The sequence below is a fragment of the Tamandua tetradactyla genome, chromosome 12 (genome assembly GCF_023851605.1).
Source record: "Tamandua tetradactyla isolate mTamTet1 chromosome 12, mTamTet1.pri, whole genome shotgun sequence".
NCBI lineage: Eukaryota > Metazoa > Chordata > Mammalia > Pilosa > Myrmecophagidae > Tamandua > Tamandua tetradactyla.
Window position 1 is genome coordinate 16,303,874 of NC_135338.1, and position 20,922 is coordinate 16,324,795.

The 20,922-nt window shown below is 36.3% G+C and overlaps 1 protein-coding gene across 1 annotated transcript in view; it reads right to left on the reverse strand.

Annotated features, from left to right (window-relative positions):
- The window catches only part of LOC143651332 (bridge-like lipid transfer protein family member 1), a 65,073-nt gene that overhangs the window by 42,227 nt on the left and 1,924 nt on the right, over positions 1–20,922 (reverse strand). The window contains 10 exon segments of the mRNA XM_077122286.1: positions 1,044–1,115; positions 1,117–1,182; positions 1,184–1,263; positions 2,197–2,303; positions 2,468–2,646; positions 3,880–3,977; positions 4,244–4,399; positions 10,309–10,426; positions 18,131–18,222; positions 20,506–20,584. Coding sequence (XP_076978401.1) covers positions 1,044–1,115; positions 1,117–1,182; positions 1,184–1,263; positions 2,197–2,303; positions 2,468–2,646; positions 3,880–3,977; positions 4,244–4,399; positions 10,309–10,426; positions 18,131–18,222; positions 20,506–20,584 — 1,047 coding nt within the window.

Below are 20,922 nucleotides of genomic sequence, written 5' to 3' on the forward strand. Positions count from 1 at the left end.
CAACCAGGACCATTCCAGCCAATCCTAAAGAACACCTAGGGCAATATATAAGATTCCACAAGGATTCCATGCACTAGTGTAACTTTCCAGAAACCTACAACCACCAGATGTGTCCCTGGACAAGATTAAGTCCTGAAACCTAGAGAGCCCAGCCTCTCCAGACATTAGATAGTTCCATCTTCCTATCCCATATTATTGATAGACCCTTTCAACATGAAAAGGTTAGAATGGCCATAGCCCAAACATCCCTAAAGAGAGGGATAGAAAGATCAAAGGTGGTGGTGGAGTTATACAGAAAAGAGAGGATTTAACAAATGAATGTGATTGCTGAATCATTAAATTGATATCTCTTTTAGTCTCAAGTATCTTAGAGCAGCTAGAAGTAAAAACCTAAAACTGTGGAATTGTAACCCATGTCAAACTCTGAAATATGTTCTACAACTAATTGGGATGCTGTACTTTAAAATTTATTGCTTTTTTGTATATATGTTATTTTTCATGAAAAAGAAAAAAGTCAATTGTGATGATTAAAATATATATATTTCTTCTAGCCTCCTATATTCTGGAGCAGCTAGAAGGAAAAATCTGAGATGATGGTATGGTAGCCCATGACTAACTCTGGGATACTTCCTGTAACTACTTGTTGAAGAGTGCTTTGAAAATTACTGCTTTTTTGTTTCTTTGCTTTGTATATATGTTGTATGATACAATAAAAAAAGTAAAAAAAAAAGGTGTCCATATATTTGTCTCTCTCTCTCTCTCTAGCTAATGTACATTGAGAATAAATGCTGTATCATCTCTATACCTAGAATCATTCCTTGAACACAGTAAAAGCTCAATAAAATGCTGCATTAAAGAGTATACAATCTATAATGAAGAATTTTTTAATTGAGTCTATCAACCCAAGTCCAGTCAGTACATATAATAATATTTTCAACAATTTAAATCACCGAACTGGCTATTTCAAATGGTCTCAATGTTTAATTTGATTTTAAAGGCTTTGCCTATATTCAAAAATAGAGAAGTTCTCTTTAAAATCATACCTTTATACATAGAAAGGCATTTAACAGAGGTCCGTAGAGAGTTATGTGAGAACCTGGCGAAAGTTCCATCTCGCCAGGAACAAAGATGGAGTTTGTCAGGCGCAAGTTCTGAGGGCCCTATGGGTGGGCGTGAGGCAAGGAGAAGGAGAAGAAATAACTCTGCCCAAGAGTTTTGGGGACGGCCTTAGTACAGACAGCATTGTTTCCTCCATTTCTGACACTGGAATAAAGTAAAGAAAAAGAAGGTTAATGTCATGGGGAGAGGGGAAAAAGCAATTCTTAGGAGTACTTCAAAGAAATATTCATAAGAAATTATACTTTCCAAATATGAAGGGAACTAACTTTGGTACAATACCTATAGTATATAAATAAAGCAGATCTAAAAGACTATTAATTAAGAAAGAAATTAGGAACTGACTTAATTGAAATAGGTAAAGAAATATGTAAATCAGATTGCACAAATCAAGAAAAGTTCCTGATAACACAGGTAAAAAACATTTTCATTATGTACCCACAACATAAATTTGATTCACAATTAGGCCTAGAATATATTTGGACATTAAACTACAAAGTTATTTTCAAACAAATAGCTATTCAAATACACTCTGACATTAACAAGCCACCATTCTTATCAACAATAATGAAAATTATTAAAGCTTTACTCACTGAATAAATAAAAAGAAAATTTCACTTGACTCATGGTCTTTTTTGGACCTAGGTAATATGGCAAATTATCTATAAATTAGGCAATAGCTGCTAGAGTGCATTAAAGTATCTTAACTTTCCACACAAGTCATTAATACAGACAAAGATTCACAGACCTGGTTTCATATTTTCTCTCTCCCACTCCCAGGAGGACGGACCTTGAGAAAGTTATTTACGCTCTCTGAGCACACGTCCTCAACTCCAAAGGGAGAATAAGAGTAATATACATGTCGTGAAGAAATGAGGTAATGCAAGCTTGGAAACTTCTTGGCCCGGTATTTGATACACAGTACATATTCAAGAAAAATTAGCATTAATTACATCAAAATCTTCAAAAGCTTATAAAAAGATACAAATATATTTTCAAAACATTTATTTTCTTTTTCATCTCTTTGATGACAATCATAACAAGAGATGTTTTAAAATACAGGTTATATAAAAAACTTACATGATTGTTTTAGCTGTTCATCTGCTTTTTGGGGATAAATTGGATGCCATATATAATCAATTGTAAGCATGACACTAGGGACAGTCCAGCATTCAACCCAACCAGCCCTTTGAAGGGTAAAAAAAAAATTTCTAGTTAGATATTTATTCCCTTAATTGTACTCAGATATCAGTTAATCAAATTCTAATACTTTTCTTAAAAATATAATAACAATAATAATCTCCCCACATGCAAACACAAAATGCTTAGGTCACTAATTGTAGGTACTCACCTTTCTTGAGTAATATTCCGCCATTTTGGTTTAACTGTTTTCTGGCCACTTTGACACTTGGCAGGAATACCAGTATCATGAGCCATTTTATTTGGATGGCAATCCTTTACTAGCATAAATAATGAATATTTACCAGGATGACAATCTGGTAGAAACAAATGAAGATCAACATCTTCTCCCTATAAAATAATTTATAACCATCAAAAATTAAAAATTGGTAAATATGCTAGGTTATTATTTACAGACACAATCTTGAAGGTAAACTACAAAAAAAAATAAACATAACTTTCAAATAGCAGATCTTATACTGAATAGTCAGGTAGATATGTTGTATAAGATTTTACATTGACTAAAGCTAAATTCTGATTGAAAATAAAAAGGAAAAAAAGGGAAAGAAAGAAACAGTATAGTTTCCACATAACAGTGAAAAAGAACAGGTATCCACAGAATAGTTCACATTACTTGCTTAAAAACAAACAAAAATCCTCATTAACATAAGCTCAAATAAAATTTATTACTAATTGAAAAATTATTAGTATCTCCTTTGATTCTGATAAATCTTGTTTCTTTAACTGGCTTTTAATAATTAGGAACTGACATCTAAAAATCTTCATTTGATTTCACTTACTTTCTTCCAAATTCTCTATTCGTTGCTCACCTTGATACCTGATTTCTTAACAGGCAGGAGAGTACGGTTGTTCAAAGACTGGATTCCTAAGCTATATTGCCTGAGTCCAAATTCCAATTCAGCCACTCATTAGCTGCATGACAAGTTATATAAACTCTGTTCCTCAATTTCTTAACTGTAGATGCAAATAACAACTACCTCAAACATTCCATTGTATCTGACAATGGAAACGGTTTGATAAATGTTAGCAGTTCTTATTATTATTGTATTTGTTGTCACTATGGCTACCATTAGTACTATAACTACTATTACTTGACCACACCCTAAAATTAGGTGTTCCACAAAATTGTGAACTTAGAAGTATTTAAGAGTTGGCTTTCGGATAAAAGAAAGAAAGGTACTTGTGGTTATTCCATGAATTCATGTTTATAAATAGGAATCCACCATAGACAAGTACAGATTCTAGTTCACAGACCTAATGAAAACTAGAGCTAAAAGTAGCACTTAAGAGAAAGTATAGATCAGCCAACAGAGGTTAGAAATGAGCTCTAAGAAAATAACTGTCTCAGGAAAATTTTTTTCAATTGTCCAACTACTTTTAAAGGCAATAAACTACAAAAAGGAAACAGAAGCAACTTTGATGCTGAAATCGGCAAACAATAGATGAAAACTAAAATACCTCAGAGTAGCAATGGGATGGGCAGAGGAGAGTAATGACACACTTTGGGAAATCAAACTTAATAATAAATCTTGTACTATAAACAATGCATCCAATTATACGTACTCTTAAAGAAAACTTGGTATTACATGTAGCTGGAATAAAGTCCGTAAAAGGCAAAGAGAAATCAATACTTAGTGTTTCCCCACAGGCTGCCAGATAAACTATAAAAAAAAAAAAGCAAAAAATTTACTTTTAACTTCAATAAAATTTTAGTTAAAAATTGCCCTAAATGCACATACAAACAAAACTGAATTTAAGACAATATGTTTTGCAATATAACTTTGAAATAGTCCTCTGAGAATCTCATGAGAAAACAGAGGAAAAGAATCAATTCTAGAATATATTAAAACTACTAAATTAATACTAACTTTGTTGGCATTTGTCTTAATGAGCAGAATACTTAACCTAATTAAAAAAAATTTCTTACCATTTTCCTGTTGTTTAGTGGAACAGTCAATCCAGTTGTGTTGGTTAGCAGCCCAAATCATTTCAAACTGATGAAACATGACTTTAAAATTCCATGTATATGGAACAAATGAAAAAATGTCTGGAGCACTATTACTAGACCAATCTTGAATTAAATCTAAAATTATTGGGGTGGGGGACAGAAAGTAAATTGAAATTCAGAAGACAAACATAAAGATTCTTATATCAGTTAAAAATCAATTTTTCTTTTCTAACCAAAAAGAACCTTTATACTCAAACATTTAAAAGGTGAATAAGATACAGATAAGTGGGTTGACAATAAACAGATGTTTACTTAATAATCACAGTTCCAATAAGAAAAATGTTAGCTATATCACATCTATTGTTTTTTAAAGAAGCTATAGAAAATGAAGAAATAGGAAAATATCATCTGATATTCCATTGTCAAATATCCAACACTGTAGATACATTTCCTTTTAAATATTTTATATGTAGAAATTAACACTACCCTGTATCCATGGGTTTTATAGGTTGCTTTTGGATATTGAACTTCAACATTTTCCCATATTATTGCATACATATTTACATAACTTTTGCATAACAATTCATTACATATATTTGCCAGAATTCACATAATCATTTCCTATAGTTGCATATTCAAGCCCTCCAAATTTTTCTTTTATTTGGGACTATCATGTATTTTATTGCACAAAATATTTTATATATTTAGGATTATTACTCTGTCAGTAGACTCCAGAAGTAGAACTGCTGAGTCAAAGTTTAGGAATCTTTTAAGATTATTATAAATTACAAAACTGTTTTACAAAAGAAGTGAATCTATTCAGACTCCCACCAGAAATTTATGTTTGACTTCCTAATTCATTACATCCATTTCCTGCCTTGTATTCCTTTTTTTTTTCATGATAGTTGGTAACTATAAACTGGTACTTCAATTTAATTGCATATCCTAATTATAAGAACACTGCATATGTTCATGTATTTTATTCATTAAACAAATATTTACATAGTGTGTACTAAGTGCCGTGCTCTGTTCTAGATGCTAAGAGCATAAAAGTAAACAAAACATAGACTCAGCTTTCTTAGAATTTATAGCCAAACATCTTTGTTGATTGTTGATTTGTTGTACGTTTTAGTTGTGCTTTTTTAGAATCATGTTCCTACCCCTGGTCTGCTTAGTCTTTGCTATCTTAATTTTTTTCAATCTCAATATGTAAAACTTTTAAAATAAAGATATTGGCCCTATATACGCCCTGGCCTATCACAATAGTTTCCTCAACTTTTTCTTCTGGTCTCTACATCATTTACATGTCCTGCATATTTCCAGCAGTAATATCTTTCAATAAAAAGTCTCTTCCCAGAGGTGTCAAATTCATCTTTGTACTTTCACAGTACATAACACAGTGTTCATGCATATAAAATGAGAACCTTAGAACCTTGGGAGAGCAGAAGAGAAAGAGAGAGAGTGGGTGTGGATGTATGTAAGAGACAGAGAGACAACTGGAAGCAGTACTGTTAGAGCATAAACTGTGACATTTACTAGCTTCATGAGTCTGGCCAAGCCATTGAATATTTCTGTGGCTTTGAATTCTGGCTTTATTACTAACTAGCTACGAAATACCTTGTACAAGTAACCTAAACCCTATTCAGTTTTCTCCTTTTTTACAATAAGGGAACACCTTCACAGACTCAATGTGAGGACTGAGATGCTACATAGGAAGTCTCAGCTCAGTATCTGGCACAAGATAAGCACATCCACAAATGGTAGCAAATAAGGAAAATAATAGATAAAATTATTAAATATTTTAAGTAGTTTTCTTCGAATTTTAATGGAAATATTTAAACTGAAAAAATAATAAATTCAATATTGAAATCAGAAATCAAGTTCATCGTTCATATATCTTATGAGCACATTGAAAATTTCGCTACACATATATAGGAGAGGAATTCCTTGCAATAACATGGCAAAATAATGCATCTAATACTAAATTTCAATAGCAATAAATTAATATTAAACAGATGTAGCTTTACCTTATCAACAATAAAAGGAATAGGACTATTAAACTGTTCGATTAATATAAAAAAGAAAATTCTACTCATTAAATTTACTTTAATATATTTCTATTTCATTTAACAAGCAATCACAGAAGTTCATCATGCCATATAGTATCTACACTTAATTCCACTCTTTTACTTCTAAGTGCTACCCTACTTTTAATTAACCTGACTCTGTCCTTACTCCCTAACTCCATTCTTTAGCACAATGTCAAGCACTTGGGAGATATGAAAAATCATCTGTGGGATTAACCAGTTCCACAATATAAATTCATCATTCATCAGGCTGATTTCCTCACTTTTCTACCTCATAAAAATTTGTGGTTCATCGCTTTTACTTAAGCTTCTCATCCATCTAAAATAAATATGCTCTTTCATAACCTCTCTGTTAAAGGAAAACCCTAGACATCTTTCAAGAAAGCATGATACGGGCGGGCCACAGTGGCACATCAGGCAGAGTTCTTGCCTGCCATGCCAGAGACCTGGGTTTGATTCCCAGTGCCTGCCCATGCCAAAAAAAAAAAAAAAGAAAGCATGATACTACATAAAGAGCACAGTAGCTGCAGTCAAAAAATTGTTCTTAGATGTCTCTTTCACTAGCTTTATGAGTCTGGCCAAGTTATTGAGTATTTCTGTGCTTCAATTTCCTCATTGTTAACTCAAGGGTAGTAACAGTGCCTCTTCCTTTTTTAGGTCATTATGAAAATAATGTAAGTGAACATGCTTTGGAAATGGTAAACTGCCATGCAAATCCATTAATACTACCGAGCTCATTGTTGAAGACACATCAGACCTTAATGTCCCTTCATTACTTTTACCCCCAGATCATAGTGATGTCTGCCATAGTCCAGACAAGTCTCATACACGCATCTGTCAGCTTCACAATTCACATCTGTGTTTAAATGAAATAAGTGCTCTTTTATATTGTTTCATTTCTTTATTTCTAGTGCACATGCCAATATACTTGAGACTGATGAACAATACAAAACAAGATATGCCCATTAGCGACATGCTCATAAGCTCTCTGTAGGCAGAGATCATGTTTAATGTTTGCTTTGAATCATTAGCCATATAAAAGATTTTAAATTCATATCAATTGCATTTATCTACTTTATACCTCTATAGTTATAAGATGAAGACATGAATGCCAGTAAAAAAACACCAATTTAAATAATCCACCATGAATCTCAGGAAACCAATGACATTTTACAATATTATCAGCCAATTCTATTTTAACAAATATTACTAGATTTTTCTTTAATAATTTATTTGTATTTAAACATGCTGTTATTCTAAATTGTAGTTTTCTCTATCAGCTTCTACAATAACTTTAACATTCCATATTAAGAATAACACTACAAAATATTCTCAGTAAGAGTCACAATAACTATTTTTATTATGTATTTCTCTTTAAACCAAAAACTGCTCTCATTATTAGTCGTTCTTAACAAATATTCTGAATAGAAAAAAGAAGCATTTTCTTGTCATTTAGACCACAAATTAAAAAATTACTAAGGTGGAAATCTAAATTGCAGCCTGAAAAAGCCTACCTGCAACATACTTTATAATCTGTTGTTAGGTAAACATCTATAAAATGTCAGTCACCTGGTACCAGAGCTCTGCAGTACTGTTACTGTTTTCCTCTGCCCCGATCAGAGTAAATCTAAGTCAATTTCATTATTCCCAGAAGATACTTCAGCTTTGCATGTTTTACATCTTTCACCCCTAAGGATCTATATTTATCATAAAGCTATCTTCGTCCCACATTGAAATCTCTTAAGAACAATTTTATGTCACTAATAATTGGCATGAGAACGGCTGTTGAGGAATATGGGCATTCACACCTATGTAACAGGCCCTTTCATGTCTGCAGAATCCTGCCATTAGAGAAATATAAGGAAAAAAATTCAAATACTATGATTAAATGTATTCACTAGAAGGCTAAACGAATACTACTCTAATAATCATCATTTTAAAAAAAAGATTACTTTAAGAATAACTAGAGTTATTTGTAATGGTATATATCTTAACAGCAGAAGTAATATAAGCAAATGTAAAAGCTGTTAACATCTAGGAGATGAGAATTTGGTTATGTTTGTTTTTGTACATTTCTGTAATTTTTAAATTTCTCCAAATAAAGTTTAGAAAAAAGAATAACAAAAAACAGGTTTCAATAAGTATAAGATAAAGGTATATTTAAAGAAAATAATTTAGGGAAAGTACAATTATAATTTAGGGAATGTGTACTTAGCTGTGTAACTTAACTAACACAATATTTAGTCTAAATGTTAAGTGCTTATATGATTTAAAAATCACTGAAAAAATAAAATTAAATTAAATTAAAAACCATTGAGAATTTATATTTCCACTCCAGCCAGTCTTAGCATTGCTAAAATCTAAGGCTGTAAAATGTTTAGAGGAAAAATAATATGAGGGATTAAATGTTTGAAAATAGATATCAATTTTAAAATATTAGAGAAGTAAGAATTACAAAAGTGTAAGTGCAAGGGAAGCCTCTATAGTCAGAAAGGCTCAAACAGAGCCTCTTGAGCCAGAAGACTACTTGGGGTTGAATCTTAGCTTGACCAATTTTCTAGTCATGTGACTCTAGACAAATTGTGTGATCTCGCTGTAACTTACTTTCTTCATCTGTAAAATAATAATAAAAAACTAATCTCACAGAGTTAAGAGAATTCAATGATTTAATAAGTAAAAATTGCTGAGAACACTTCCAGACATATAATACACACTATAAGTTTCAACTATTATTTTTTCATAAACCTTAAACAGTTCATCTCAATTTGCTTATTCAATGTTCAGTGTTCAATTGACAAAGATGTAACTTGCCAGGACCTCAAAATTTCTACTACTGGGATCCTGACACAAGCCTTGGAAAAGAATTATACACCAATAACCCAAGAATGTAGACGCATTCAATGTAATACCCCCAAAAATGGTCCCAGTCAAACTAGCAAACAAATATGAACGAAATGACTTGTGATTAGACATACTGTAATTAATGGCATTATAAAAAATCATAACTCTAGCATTAGCAAAGTTAGTGTAGAAATTGTAATTCCTGTTTCACAGATAAAGCTTAAACTAAAATAATTTGACCAATATCATACTTTCAGTAAGTAATTTGAGGATAGGATTATTAAGGTACAAATAATCCTATCCTCAAATTACTTAGTGGCAGTCTGATTTATTTATACATTATTCACTACTATACCCCAAATATCTGAAAATACTCAGATGCTTAGTAAACGACAGCTGCATGAAAGCATGAATGCAGGAATGACTGAATACGTGAATGGAACAAGCAAACAAACAAAAATTAGGTTGCTCTGATGTAGCCATTCACCCTAGCAGGTCAAATCAATTATGTTTGGCTAACTTTACAGAGTTAGCTCAATAACTGCCACTTTCTTTTATGCAATAAAAATATTCATGTTACTCACAGACCAAGAAAATATGTTCCTATACTCTTAATAGGTAGCTATGCCTCATGAAATAAAAGAATTTTTTCAACTAGTGGCAGCACCAATTCAATTATCCTTGCTAATGGAACGGAATGTTAAGTAGGAGCTCCAAAAGCAAAGATAACATGTTTGGCTATTCATAGTGGTTATGAATTACAATAATTAAAATAATGAAGCCTAGGTGATGCCTAATTCAGGAAGAAAGAAAAACTGGCTCATCTTCCCCATCTGATTCCCCACTAGACATGTAGAAAGCACTAGTCAAAGACAAATTCTTTCATTTCCTTCTAAGTTCAAATTCTGGTTCACAGTTTTGTTTGGGTTAAAAAAGAGGAAGAAATGTCTTTACTGAATATTTCCTTTTGATAATCTCAGTAAAAAAAAGTATTAAAGGAAGAAAGTATAAATAGTGTCATTAAATCCCAATGTTGAATTAAAAACAAAACTTAACTGAAGGTAAGTAAGTTCATTCTGACAAATTTCATTATATTTACATTTATGAGAAAATCACCTGTAAAGAAGTTCTTCTGGGCAAAAATGAAGTGGTAAGTGGCCTTATAAATCTCTAGTTCACACTGCCACATCTGTGGCATGTTCCATATTCGGGGGTAGCTGGCATTGATGTGGAACTGCAAAACAAATATTAAGTAAAAACAGAATTTAAAAGGTGACAGTGTCTGAACAATATTATAAATGAATTCACACATACTGTTGAGTAATTAAAACTTATTTTCCTACTGAGCTAAACAGAAGGACCTCAGGTCAGTGTCCAAAGGAATATCTGGCTCTTTAAAATACTAAACTAGGATGTGGTGAAAACACTGAGAACATCAAATCAGGATACAGTTTTGACCATGCATTCTAGCTAAACTAATGGAGTAGCAGCCGATGTCACTAATTTCTCCTTAAGACTCATCTGCTAAGTGACAGGCTCAGAGTGAAAGGGGATAGGGTGCAATATATAATGTCACACAGAAGTCTGGCTACCAGTGTTCCTGCAGCTCCCATTTGATAGCCTGGCAGTTATGGACCTAACACAGTTCTCTGTAGGCATGTTCCACCTGAAAAAGCTTGATATTTATGCAAAAGCAAAAGCTGCTTGCACAGGAATATCATTGTTGCACAGCAACATTAATCAGCAACAGCATAGAAATTTATTAAAATGCTGAACATGCTATTGAATAGATGTTTATGGTGTTCAATAAATTACTGGTAATTGCAAGTTCCCTTTTAGTTTACATATATATCATGTGATGTTTGTGACAAGTGATTAAGTATCTATGGTACCATCTTAAATGAAAAAAAATTCTCTGAATATCAACCATTCTACATAGTGGCATTTTTTATTGTTGTACATGCTAAAAAATAATAACCTGCCTGATTAATGAGTCTCCAATCTGTAATTTTAATCATGGACATTTCCATATTGTTTGTATTCCTAAGATGAGGCATCCAGGGTATCAATAAGACTGTTTTCCTTTTACTTTATTCATCATGTTAAAAGGACAATAAATTGCATTATTTAAACCCTAAGGAAATAATCAAATTGGGCTATGTCATGGTTAGGGACATGTGTCAACTTGGCCAAGTTGTGGTACCTGTTTATCTGATTGGGCAAGTGCTGGCCTGTCTGTTGCCATGAGGACATTTCATAGGGTTAGGTCATGATCAGGTCAGCTGCATCCACAGCTGATTCCATTTGTAATCAGCCAAAGGGGAGTGTCTTTGGCAATGAGTGATGCTAAATCTAATCACTGGGAGCCTTTTAAGGAGGACTCAGAGAGACAGGTCTCATTCCTGCTTCGGCTGGTGAGCCTCTCCTGTGGAGTTCATCCAGGCCATCCATGAGAGTCATTGGTATCGCAGCCTGCCCTATGGATTTTGGACTCTGCGTTCCTGCGGTCACGTGAGACACTTTTATAAATTTTATATTTGCAAGTGTTCCCTGTTGATTCTGTTTCTCTAGAGAGCCCTAACTAAAACATCTTGGTACCAGGAGTGGTTCTTAAGAAACAGAATCTTAAAAATGGGTTTTTAAGAATGGTTTTATACTCTGACTGGACTCAGAGACACTAAGGACTCTGATTACCGTAATCAGAATGACACTCCCAATCCATGGAGTGAGTTGGCAAAGGAGATAGTCTAAATATCATCATTCGATTCTCCTAATGCTTCGCTTGTACAAAGCCAGACTCTGGGGGATAATGTTTTTGACACCTTTACAGAGTTTTGTAGAAATAAGAGTTATAGAGATGTTGGTTGGTTGTTGTTAGCTACACTGGCGACATTAAGGGGTGAAAGGGATGGGCTTAAGGCTTCAAGCAAGAAGCTTAAGTGCCGTCTGAAAGATGTAGACATTTCTATGAGTATCCTGAAGGAAAATCTTATTTCCTGTAGCCGTAGACTTGAGATCTCTGAAAATCAGACTCAGAATCTTATTGTTAGGGTAGCAACTTTACAACATAAACTGAAACTCAGTCTTGCATGGTGTATGCTCTTAAAGTGAGGGCAATGATTGGAAAGGCGTGGGACCCTGAAAAATGGGATGGTGACATATGGATTGATAATGATGTTGGGGGCGAGGCTGAAACCCTAGGCCATGCTGAGTCTTCTCTAGATAACCCTGTAATAGTCTGCCCTGAGGACATAGCTGCCCCACCTCCAGCCTGCCTTGAGGAATTTGCCACCCAACCTCCTCCTGAAGGGATTAGCCCTAGAGTGATTAATCCTGTTTCACCAGATGAAACTGCAAATGAAGGCCCTAAAGCAAATGGCTTGGAAGATATTTTTAATTCTTTCCATGACCCACCCCCACCACCCTTCATTTCTTCTAGACCTATAACTAGACTACAGTCCCAACAGGCCTAAAGGTGAGGTACAAAGTATCACACATGAGGAGGTACGTTATACTCCAAAAGAACTGTGTGAGTTTTCCAATTTGTATAGACAGAAATCAGGGGAGTATGTGTGGCAATGGATTTTAAGAGTGTGGGATAATGGTGGGAGGAATATTAGGCTGGATCAGGCTGAATTTATTGATATGGGCCCACTAAGCAGAGATTCTGCATTCAATGTTATAGCTTGAGAGGTTAGAAAAGGTGTTAAGAGCTTGTTTGGGTGGCTGGTTGAAACATGGATCAAAAGGTGGCCAACATTACCTGAGGTTGAAATGCCAGAACTGCCCTGGTGAGGGGATCCAGAGGCTTAGAGAGATTGGAATGTTAGAGTGGATTTATCATGCAAAGCCTGCTCTTACACCCCAGGAATGTCCAGAGGATGCACCTTTTACCAGAACAGTGAGAAATAAGTTTGTGAGACTAGCACCATCATCCCTCAAGAGCTCTGTGGTTGCACTTCTCTGTAGGTCAGCTATTACTGTAGGAACTGCTGTCACTGAGCTGGAATCTTTAAACACAATGGGGATGACAGGATCCCGAGTTGGCAGAAGCCAGGTGGCAGCACTTAATCACCAAAGACAGGGTATGCAACAAATTCAAAGGAGGTGTCAAAATTATATGACACGCAGAGATTTGTGGCATTGACTAGTAGGTCATGGGGTACGTAGAAATACAATAGAAGGGCAGTCTACTAAATTCTTGTTGGAGCTGTATAAACAAAAGAGTTCTAGGTCAAGGGAACAGAAGTCTAACCTGAATTACAAAAACACACAGTCACGGCCCCTTAATCAATTTCCAGACTTGAAACAGTTTACAGACCCTGATCCCCCTGAATGAAGGGGAGGCTAAGTTCCTTTGGGGGAGAAACCTGTTACACTGCCACAAATTTATACTGTTAATCTTCCTCTAAGTCTTCCCCAAGGAGACCGACGGCATTTTAACAGGGTAACTGTGTACTGGGGAAAAGGAAATGACCAGATATTTCAGGGATTATTAGACACTGACTGGTTCAGAAGTGAGATTAATTCCAGGGGACCCAAAATGTCACTCTGGACCACCAGTCAGAGTGGGGGCTTATGGAGGCCAGGTGATCAATGGAGTTTTAGCTCAGGTCCGTCTCACAGTGGGTCCAGTGGGCCCCTGGACCCATCCTGTAGTTATTTCCCCAGTTCTGGAATGTATAATTGGCATAGACATACCGAGCAACTGGCAGAATCCCCACGTTGGTTCTCTAACTCGTGCAGTGAGGGCTATTATGGTGAGAAAGGCCAAGTGGAAGCCACTAGAACTGCCCCTACCAAGCAAAATAGTAAATCAGAAGCAATACCGTATTCCTGGAGGGATTGCAGAGATTACTGCCACTCTTAAGGACTTGAAAGATGCAGGGGTGGTGATTCCCACCACATCCCCATTCAACTCCCCTATTTGGCCTGTGCAGAAAACAGATGGGTCTTGGAGAATGACAGTGGATTATCGTAAACACAACCAGGTGGTAACTCCAATTGCAGCTGCTGTTCCAGATGTAGTATCATTGCTTGAGCAAATCAATACATCCCCTGGTACCTGGTATGTAGCGATTGATCTGGCAAATGCTTTTTTCTCAATAGCTATTAGTAAGGACCACCAGAAACAGTTTGCTTTCAGCTGGCAAGGTCAGCAATATACTTTCACTTTCCTACCTCAGGGGTATATCAACTCTCCAGCCCTATGTCATAATCTTGTTTGCAGAGAACTTGATCATTTCTGCCTCCCACAAGACATCACACTGGTCCATTATATTGGTGATATCATGTTGATTGGACCTAGTGAGCAAGAAGTAGCAACTACTCTAGATTTACTGGTAAGGCATTTGCATGTCAGAGGATGGGAGATAAATTCAACAAAAATACAGGGGCTTTCCACCTCAGTGAAATATCTAGGTGTCCAGTGGTGTGGGGCATGTCAAGATATCCCTTCTAAGGTGAAGGATAAGTTGCTGCATCTGGCCCCTCCCACAACCAAAAAAGAGGCACAACGCCTAGTTGGTCTTTTTGGATTTTGGCGATTTAATATTCCTCATTTGGGTGTGCTACTCCGGCCCATTTATCAAGTGACCAGAAAAGCTGCTAATTTTGAGTGGGGACCTGAACAAGAGGAGGCTCTGCGACAGGTCCAGGCTGCTGTAGAAGCTGTTCTGCCACTTGGGCCGTATGATCCAGCAGATCCAATGGTGCTGGAAGTGTCAGTGGCAAATAGAGATGCTGTCTGGAGCCTTTGGCAGGACCCTATAGGAGAATCGCAACTCAGACCCTTAGGATTTTGGGGCAAAGCCTTACCATCTGCTGCAGATAACTACTCTCCTTTTGAGAAACAGCTTTTGGCCTGCTACTGGGCCTTAGTAGAGACTGAACGCTTAACCATGGGCCACCAAGTTACCATGAGACCTGAGTTGCCTATCACGACTTGGGTGTTGTTTGACCCACCAAGCCATAAAGTTGGGTGTGCACAGCAGCACTCTATTGTAAAATGGAAATGGTATATACGAGATAGAGCCAGAGCAGGTCCTGAAGGCACAAGTAAGTTACATGAAGAAGTGGAACAAATGCCCATGGTTTCCACTCCTGACCCATTACCTTCTCTTTCCCAGACCAGAGCTATGGCCTCTTGGGGAGTTCCTTACAGTGAATTGACTGTGGAAGAGAAAACTCGGGCCTGGTTTACAGATGGTTCAGCACGACATGCAGGTACCACCCGAAAGTGGACAGCTGCAGCATTACAACCCCTTTCTGCGGTGTCCTAGAAGGACAGTGGTGAGGGGAAATTCTCCCAGTGGGCAGAACTTCGAGCAGTGCACCTGGTTGTTCATTTTGCTTGGAAGGAAAACTGGCCAGAGATGCGTTTGTATACTGACTCATGGGCTGTTGCTAATGGTTTTGCTGGATGGTCAGGGACTTGGAAAGACCATAATTGGAAAATTGGTGACAAAGAGGTCTGGGGAAGAAGTATGTGGATAGACCTTTCTGAGTGGGCTAAAAACATGAAGATATTTGTGTCCCATGTGAATGCACACCAGCGGGTGACTTCAGCAGAGGAAGATTTTAAGAATCAAGTGGATAAGATGACCCGTTCTGTGGATACCAGTCAGCCTCTTTCCCCAGCAACTCCTGTCATTGCCCAGTGGGCTCACGAACAAAGTGCTCATGGTGGAGGGATGGAGGTTATGCATGGGCTCAGCAACATGGACTTCCACTCACCAAGGCTGACCTGGCTACAGCCACTGCTGAGTGCCCAAAGTGCCAGCAGCAGAGACCCACACTCAGCCCCCGATATGGCACCATTCCCTGAGGTGACCAGCCAGCTACATGGTGGCAGGTTGATTACATTGGACCACTCCCTTCATGGAAGGGGCAGCGATTTGTTCTAACTGGAATAGACACATACTCTGGATATGGGTTTGCTTTCCCTGCACGCAATGCTTCTGCCAAAACTACCATCCATGGGCTTACAGAATGCCTTATCCATCGTCATGGTATTTCACATAGCATTGCTTTGGATCAAGGAACACATTTCACAGCAAATGAAGTGTGGGAATGGGTGCATGCTCATGGAATTCTCTGGTCTTACCATGTCCAGAAGCAGCTGGATTGTCAATCCAGAAGCAGCTGGATTGACAGAACATGGAATGGTCTTTTGAAAACGCAATTACGGTGCCAACTAGTTGGCAAAAACTTGAAAGGCTGGGGTAATGTTCTCCAGGAAGCTGTGTATGCTCTGAGTCAGCATCCACTGTATGGTGCTGTTTCTCCCATAGCCAGGATCCATGGGTTCAGGAACCAAGGGGTGGAAATGGGTGTGGTACCACTCACTATTACACCTAGTGATCCACTAGGAAAATTTTTGCTTCCTGTCCCTGCTACCTTTAGTTCTGCTGGTCTACCGGTTTTAGTTCCAAAATGGGGTGTGCTTCCTCCAGGAGAAACAACAGTGATACCACTGAACTGGAAGTTAAGATTGCCACCTGGTCACTTTGGCCTACTTATGCCTCTGGATCAAGAAGCCAAGAAGGTATTACATTATTGTCTGGGGTAATTGACCCTGACTATCAGAAGGAAGTAGGACTGCAACTACATAATGGAGGTAAAGAAGAGTTTTCTTGGAATATAGGAGATCCCCTAGGGCGTCTATTAGAACTACCATGCCCTGTGATTAAAATCAATGGAAAACTGCAACAACACAATCCAGGAAGGACTACTAATGGCTCTGAAACTTCAGGAATGAAGGTTTGGATCAACCCACCAGGCCAAGAACCATGACCAGCTGAAGTGCTTGCTGAGGGTAAAGGAAACATGGAATGAGTAGTGGAAGAAGGTAGTGATAAATATGAACTTTGACCACATGATCAGTTACAGAAACGAGGACTGTAATGCTGTTTTGTTCATGTTATACTATTTAAGTTGTAAGATATCAAGTTTAAGAATGAATGTTGCCCAAAGATTTGCACCCTATTCTGGAGAGATTTAATGTGTTTCCAGTTATATGCAGGACAGTTGAGCATTGTCAGGTAAAAGAAAAAATGTGTGCTTATTTGTTTTCATTTGGAAATTAAGTATGGTTTAAGGTGATATATATATAGATGCCAAGTTGGCAAGGGGTGGACTGTCATGGTTAGGGACATGTGTCAACTTGGCCAATTTGTGGTACCTGTTTATCTGATTGGGCAAGTGCTGGCCTGTCTGTTGCAATGAGGACATTTCATAGGATTAGGTCATGATCACGTCAGCTGCATCCACAGCTGATCTGATTCCATTTGTAATCAGCCAAAGGGGAGTGTCTTCTGCAATGAGTGATGCTAAATCTAATCATGGGAAGCCTTTTAAGGAGGACTCAGAGGAGACAGGTCCCATTCCTGCTTTGGCTGCTAAGCCTCTCCTGTGGAGTTCATCCAGGCCGTCCACTGGAGTCATTGGCTTCGCAGCCTGCCCTATGGATTTGGACTCTGTGTTCCTGCGGTCACATGAGACACTTTTATAAATTTTATATTTGCAAGTGTCCCCTGTGGATTCTGTTTCTCTAGAGAACCCTAACTAATACAGGCTAGAAAATATATGATAAAAAACTATCTTACTTACAATTCGGGAGAGATTTAATCTAGCTATATAATGACATTTAAAAATAACACTCTAACATCTTAACAAATTTTAAAGGTCAAAAACCATGTATCAGTGCTTTTTATTCCCTTCCCCATGCTAAAGGCAGGTCAACAGAGAGATACCAATGGGAGTCCACACCACTGGGAGCCCACTCCTCCCAAAGACAGGGCCAGCAAGACCTGGTGGTTCTTGAAGGAGAAGATGGACCATTCAATGACTTTCTAGTTATTTAAATGTTATGTGCAAAAATTAAAATCAAATCTGTATTTAATGCATGTATGCATATTATCATATGCTCTATACTTACTGCTAACATTTCTGCTTCTAAAAAGGTTCGGTATTGCATGCTGGTAGTTGCATCAACATGTAAGAGTTGTCCTTTAATTGCAGTGGTGTAACCTAATAAACAAAAACATTAAAATTAAGAACCTAAAAAATTATATACAATTGACAACATTTGAACTGAAACTCCCACCAAACCCGAAAAAAGGAATACCTAAAAAATGGTGATCAGTCACTACTTAAATGCACCCAAATGACAGGGAGGTTACTAACTAACAGGTATATTGTATCATTTTGGACAGCTCTGAAGGTAAAAGTTCTATCTCCATATAATGTATATCCATTGTTCCTGACTGACTTTCCAGTGGAAACCACAAGTTTACCTCCTAATGAGAGTACTTAACTATTTAAGACACCATCCATGACTTCTCTTCCTCTACTTGCTCAAGGGTACATTATTTGCATCATTTTCAACTACTCTTTATGTAATGACATCTTCTAAATACCATAATCTTATTCTATTCAAAAGCAGAAAAGTTTAGGGTATTATATCTAAATATAATGCAAAAGCAGAAAAGTTTAGGGTATTATATCTAAATATAATGGGGTACCATTATTCCAGATGGGGTGCCTTACTATGAGCACTAACTGTACACTCATTATTATACTGCTAGTTCAACAAGCATCCTGCTGCTGAGGGTTTTCTTTCAAACAGGTGGATCTCTAGAAGGAACTTCAAATTTGTTTGTTTAGATTATATTTTTTTCTTGTCTGAGATGTAGGTACATTTTTCCCTTTGACTTTTTAGTCATCTTTTTTAAAAAGCCACCTAATCTTTATACCCAAGAATCATACTGGACTTTCTTTAGATCCTTAGCTCACTTAGAGTTCCACAATCAGTGTGCTAGGGCACTTGCAACAAATTCATAACAGGTCTGCTTGAGAACCAATCCCCTCAGCCTTCAGGTGCCTTTCAGCCCACTGTGTCAGACAAATATTATTTCTTCTATGTATTGTAACATTAAAAAAAAAAAAAACGGGAACACTCCTTTAAATGAATCATTCTCAACTGGACTGTCTTTCCCCCCCATAATTAACACCTCTCTAAAAGCTGCTAATTGCCAACTGTCTACTCTAAATCAGCCACTTAAGAATCTCCTTAAAATTTAGTATGATCTTTCTAAACTAGTTAAAATAAGCTTTATTTCTCCACCAAAATAGCCCCAAAGTTAATGGGAAAAGATATACTATGCTATCCCCAGTCATTTTTTCACTTGATTATTTAAGCAGGTGGGCTCCACTGCTTCCATCTTACACAAGCAAACAGATTCAGCCAATCTCTCTGCCTGCTTTCTTCTTTTTTTTGTATGCTTATGGCAGAGGTCACATTTCATTCTTCTTCCATGTGAGTATCCCCTTATCACAGCACCACTGTTGAATTTTTGTTTGTTTGTTGGGAAGTCGGAATCAAACCTATGTCTCCCACATGGCAGGCAAGAATTCTACCACTGAATTACCCTCAGACCCTGCTGCTTTCTTCTTACAGCCACAAAGATAAGTGACAGAACCAAGAGGAAAGGTGTTAATTATATTTTTAAAACTCTGAGTATGCTTGCAATCATAACAATGCTGCTTAGTGATTTAAAAGTATGGGTAAGTTCCTACTTTCTTTGCTCTCAGAGGAGTGAATAAGTGAGGCAGAATTTCATCTTAACTGCTCTCAATTACAAATGTAATAACAGATTGAAAGGAAGAAGGCAAAATGAAAAAAGCTATGTAATAATTTGATAAATTTAACAAAAACCATTTAATCGTGCTATCAATTAAGTTGTATCAGTGCTCAAATTTCAAGTATATAACAAACTTACAGTATCTCAGCTCAGATGGAACTACTGCTAACAGGGCATGAATTAATATTTTACATATGAAATGTTCTGCTTTCTTAAAGTTATGTTTCTCAAAGTATTTGACTTATTCCCTGATGAAATCTATTAATGATATAATCTAAAACAAAGCTTATAGTCATTCAATGAATGACCGCCATGTCCATGTGCCAGGCACTGGGTGCAGCAGTGTGGACACACTAGTAAAAGGCAACAGGTGAACAGGCAAAATACATATTAAGAAAATTATTCTCTGTCCTGCAAAAGAGATGTATAAAGTATAATGAAAGCACAGAATTAGAAAACTTGAGTGGGAATTTTGTTCCTTATCTTTAAGTGCCCAAATAACTTAATTGTGTAATATCTACCCTAATAAGTACAGGTACAACAATATATAAACTAAGAAATTGAAAAATATAAACCCAGTAATTTTAGTCCAAAATGATTTTAATAAACTCTATTTATATATTATTTTCTTACTAATCATTTAAAACAAACAGTAATAATCACAGCTTACCATTTTCCTCAACTGTCATTGGAATATTAACTTCCAAGTAAGAACCAGCTCCTACATTTACATGTACAGCATTTGTTTCCTACCAAAAGAAAAATATTAATTCATATAAAACATTCATTACACTTACACTCCTATCATTTTTACTGTTTAGTTATTATCAAATAAGAATGTAATTATGATATTATATATGTATTAAAAGTTTCTAAGACAAAAAGTTCAAATTTATGCCAGAAATACATTAAGATTTTTGACCAGATATAAAAGGTAAAATGAATCACATTACAGTATGAAAGTCTACTATTATTAATTAATTTCTATTATTTGGTATTTAATAAAAATCTAATATAAGTAACATTTATACAATTAGTTGAGAAAAAGAAACTCACAGAAATGAGTATGTCACAAAAAAGTACACAG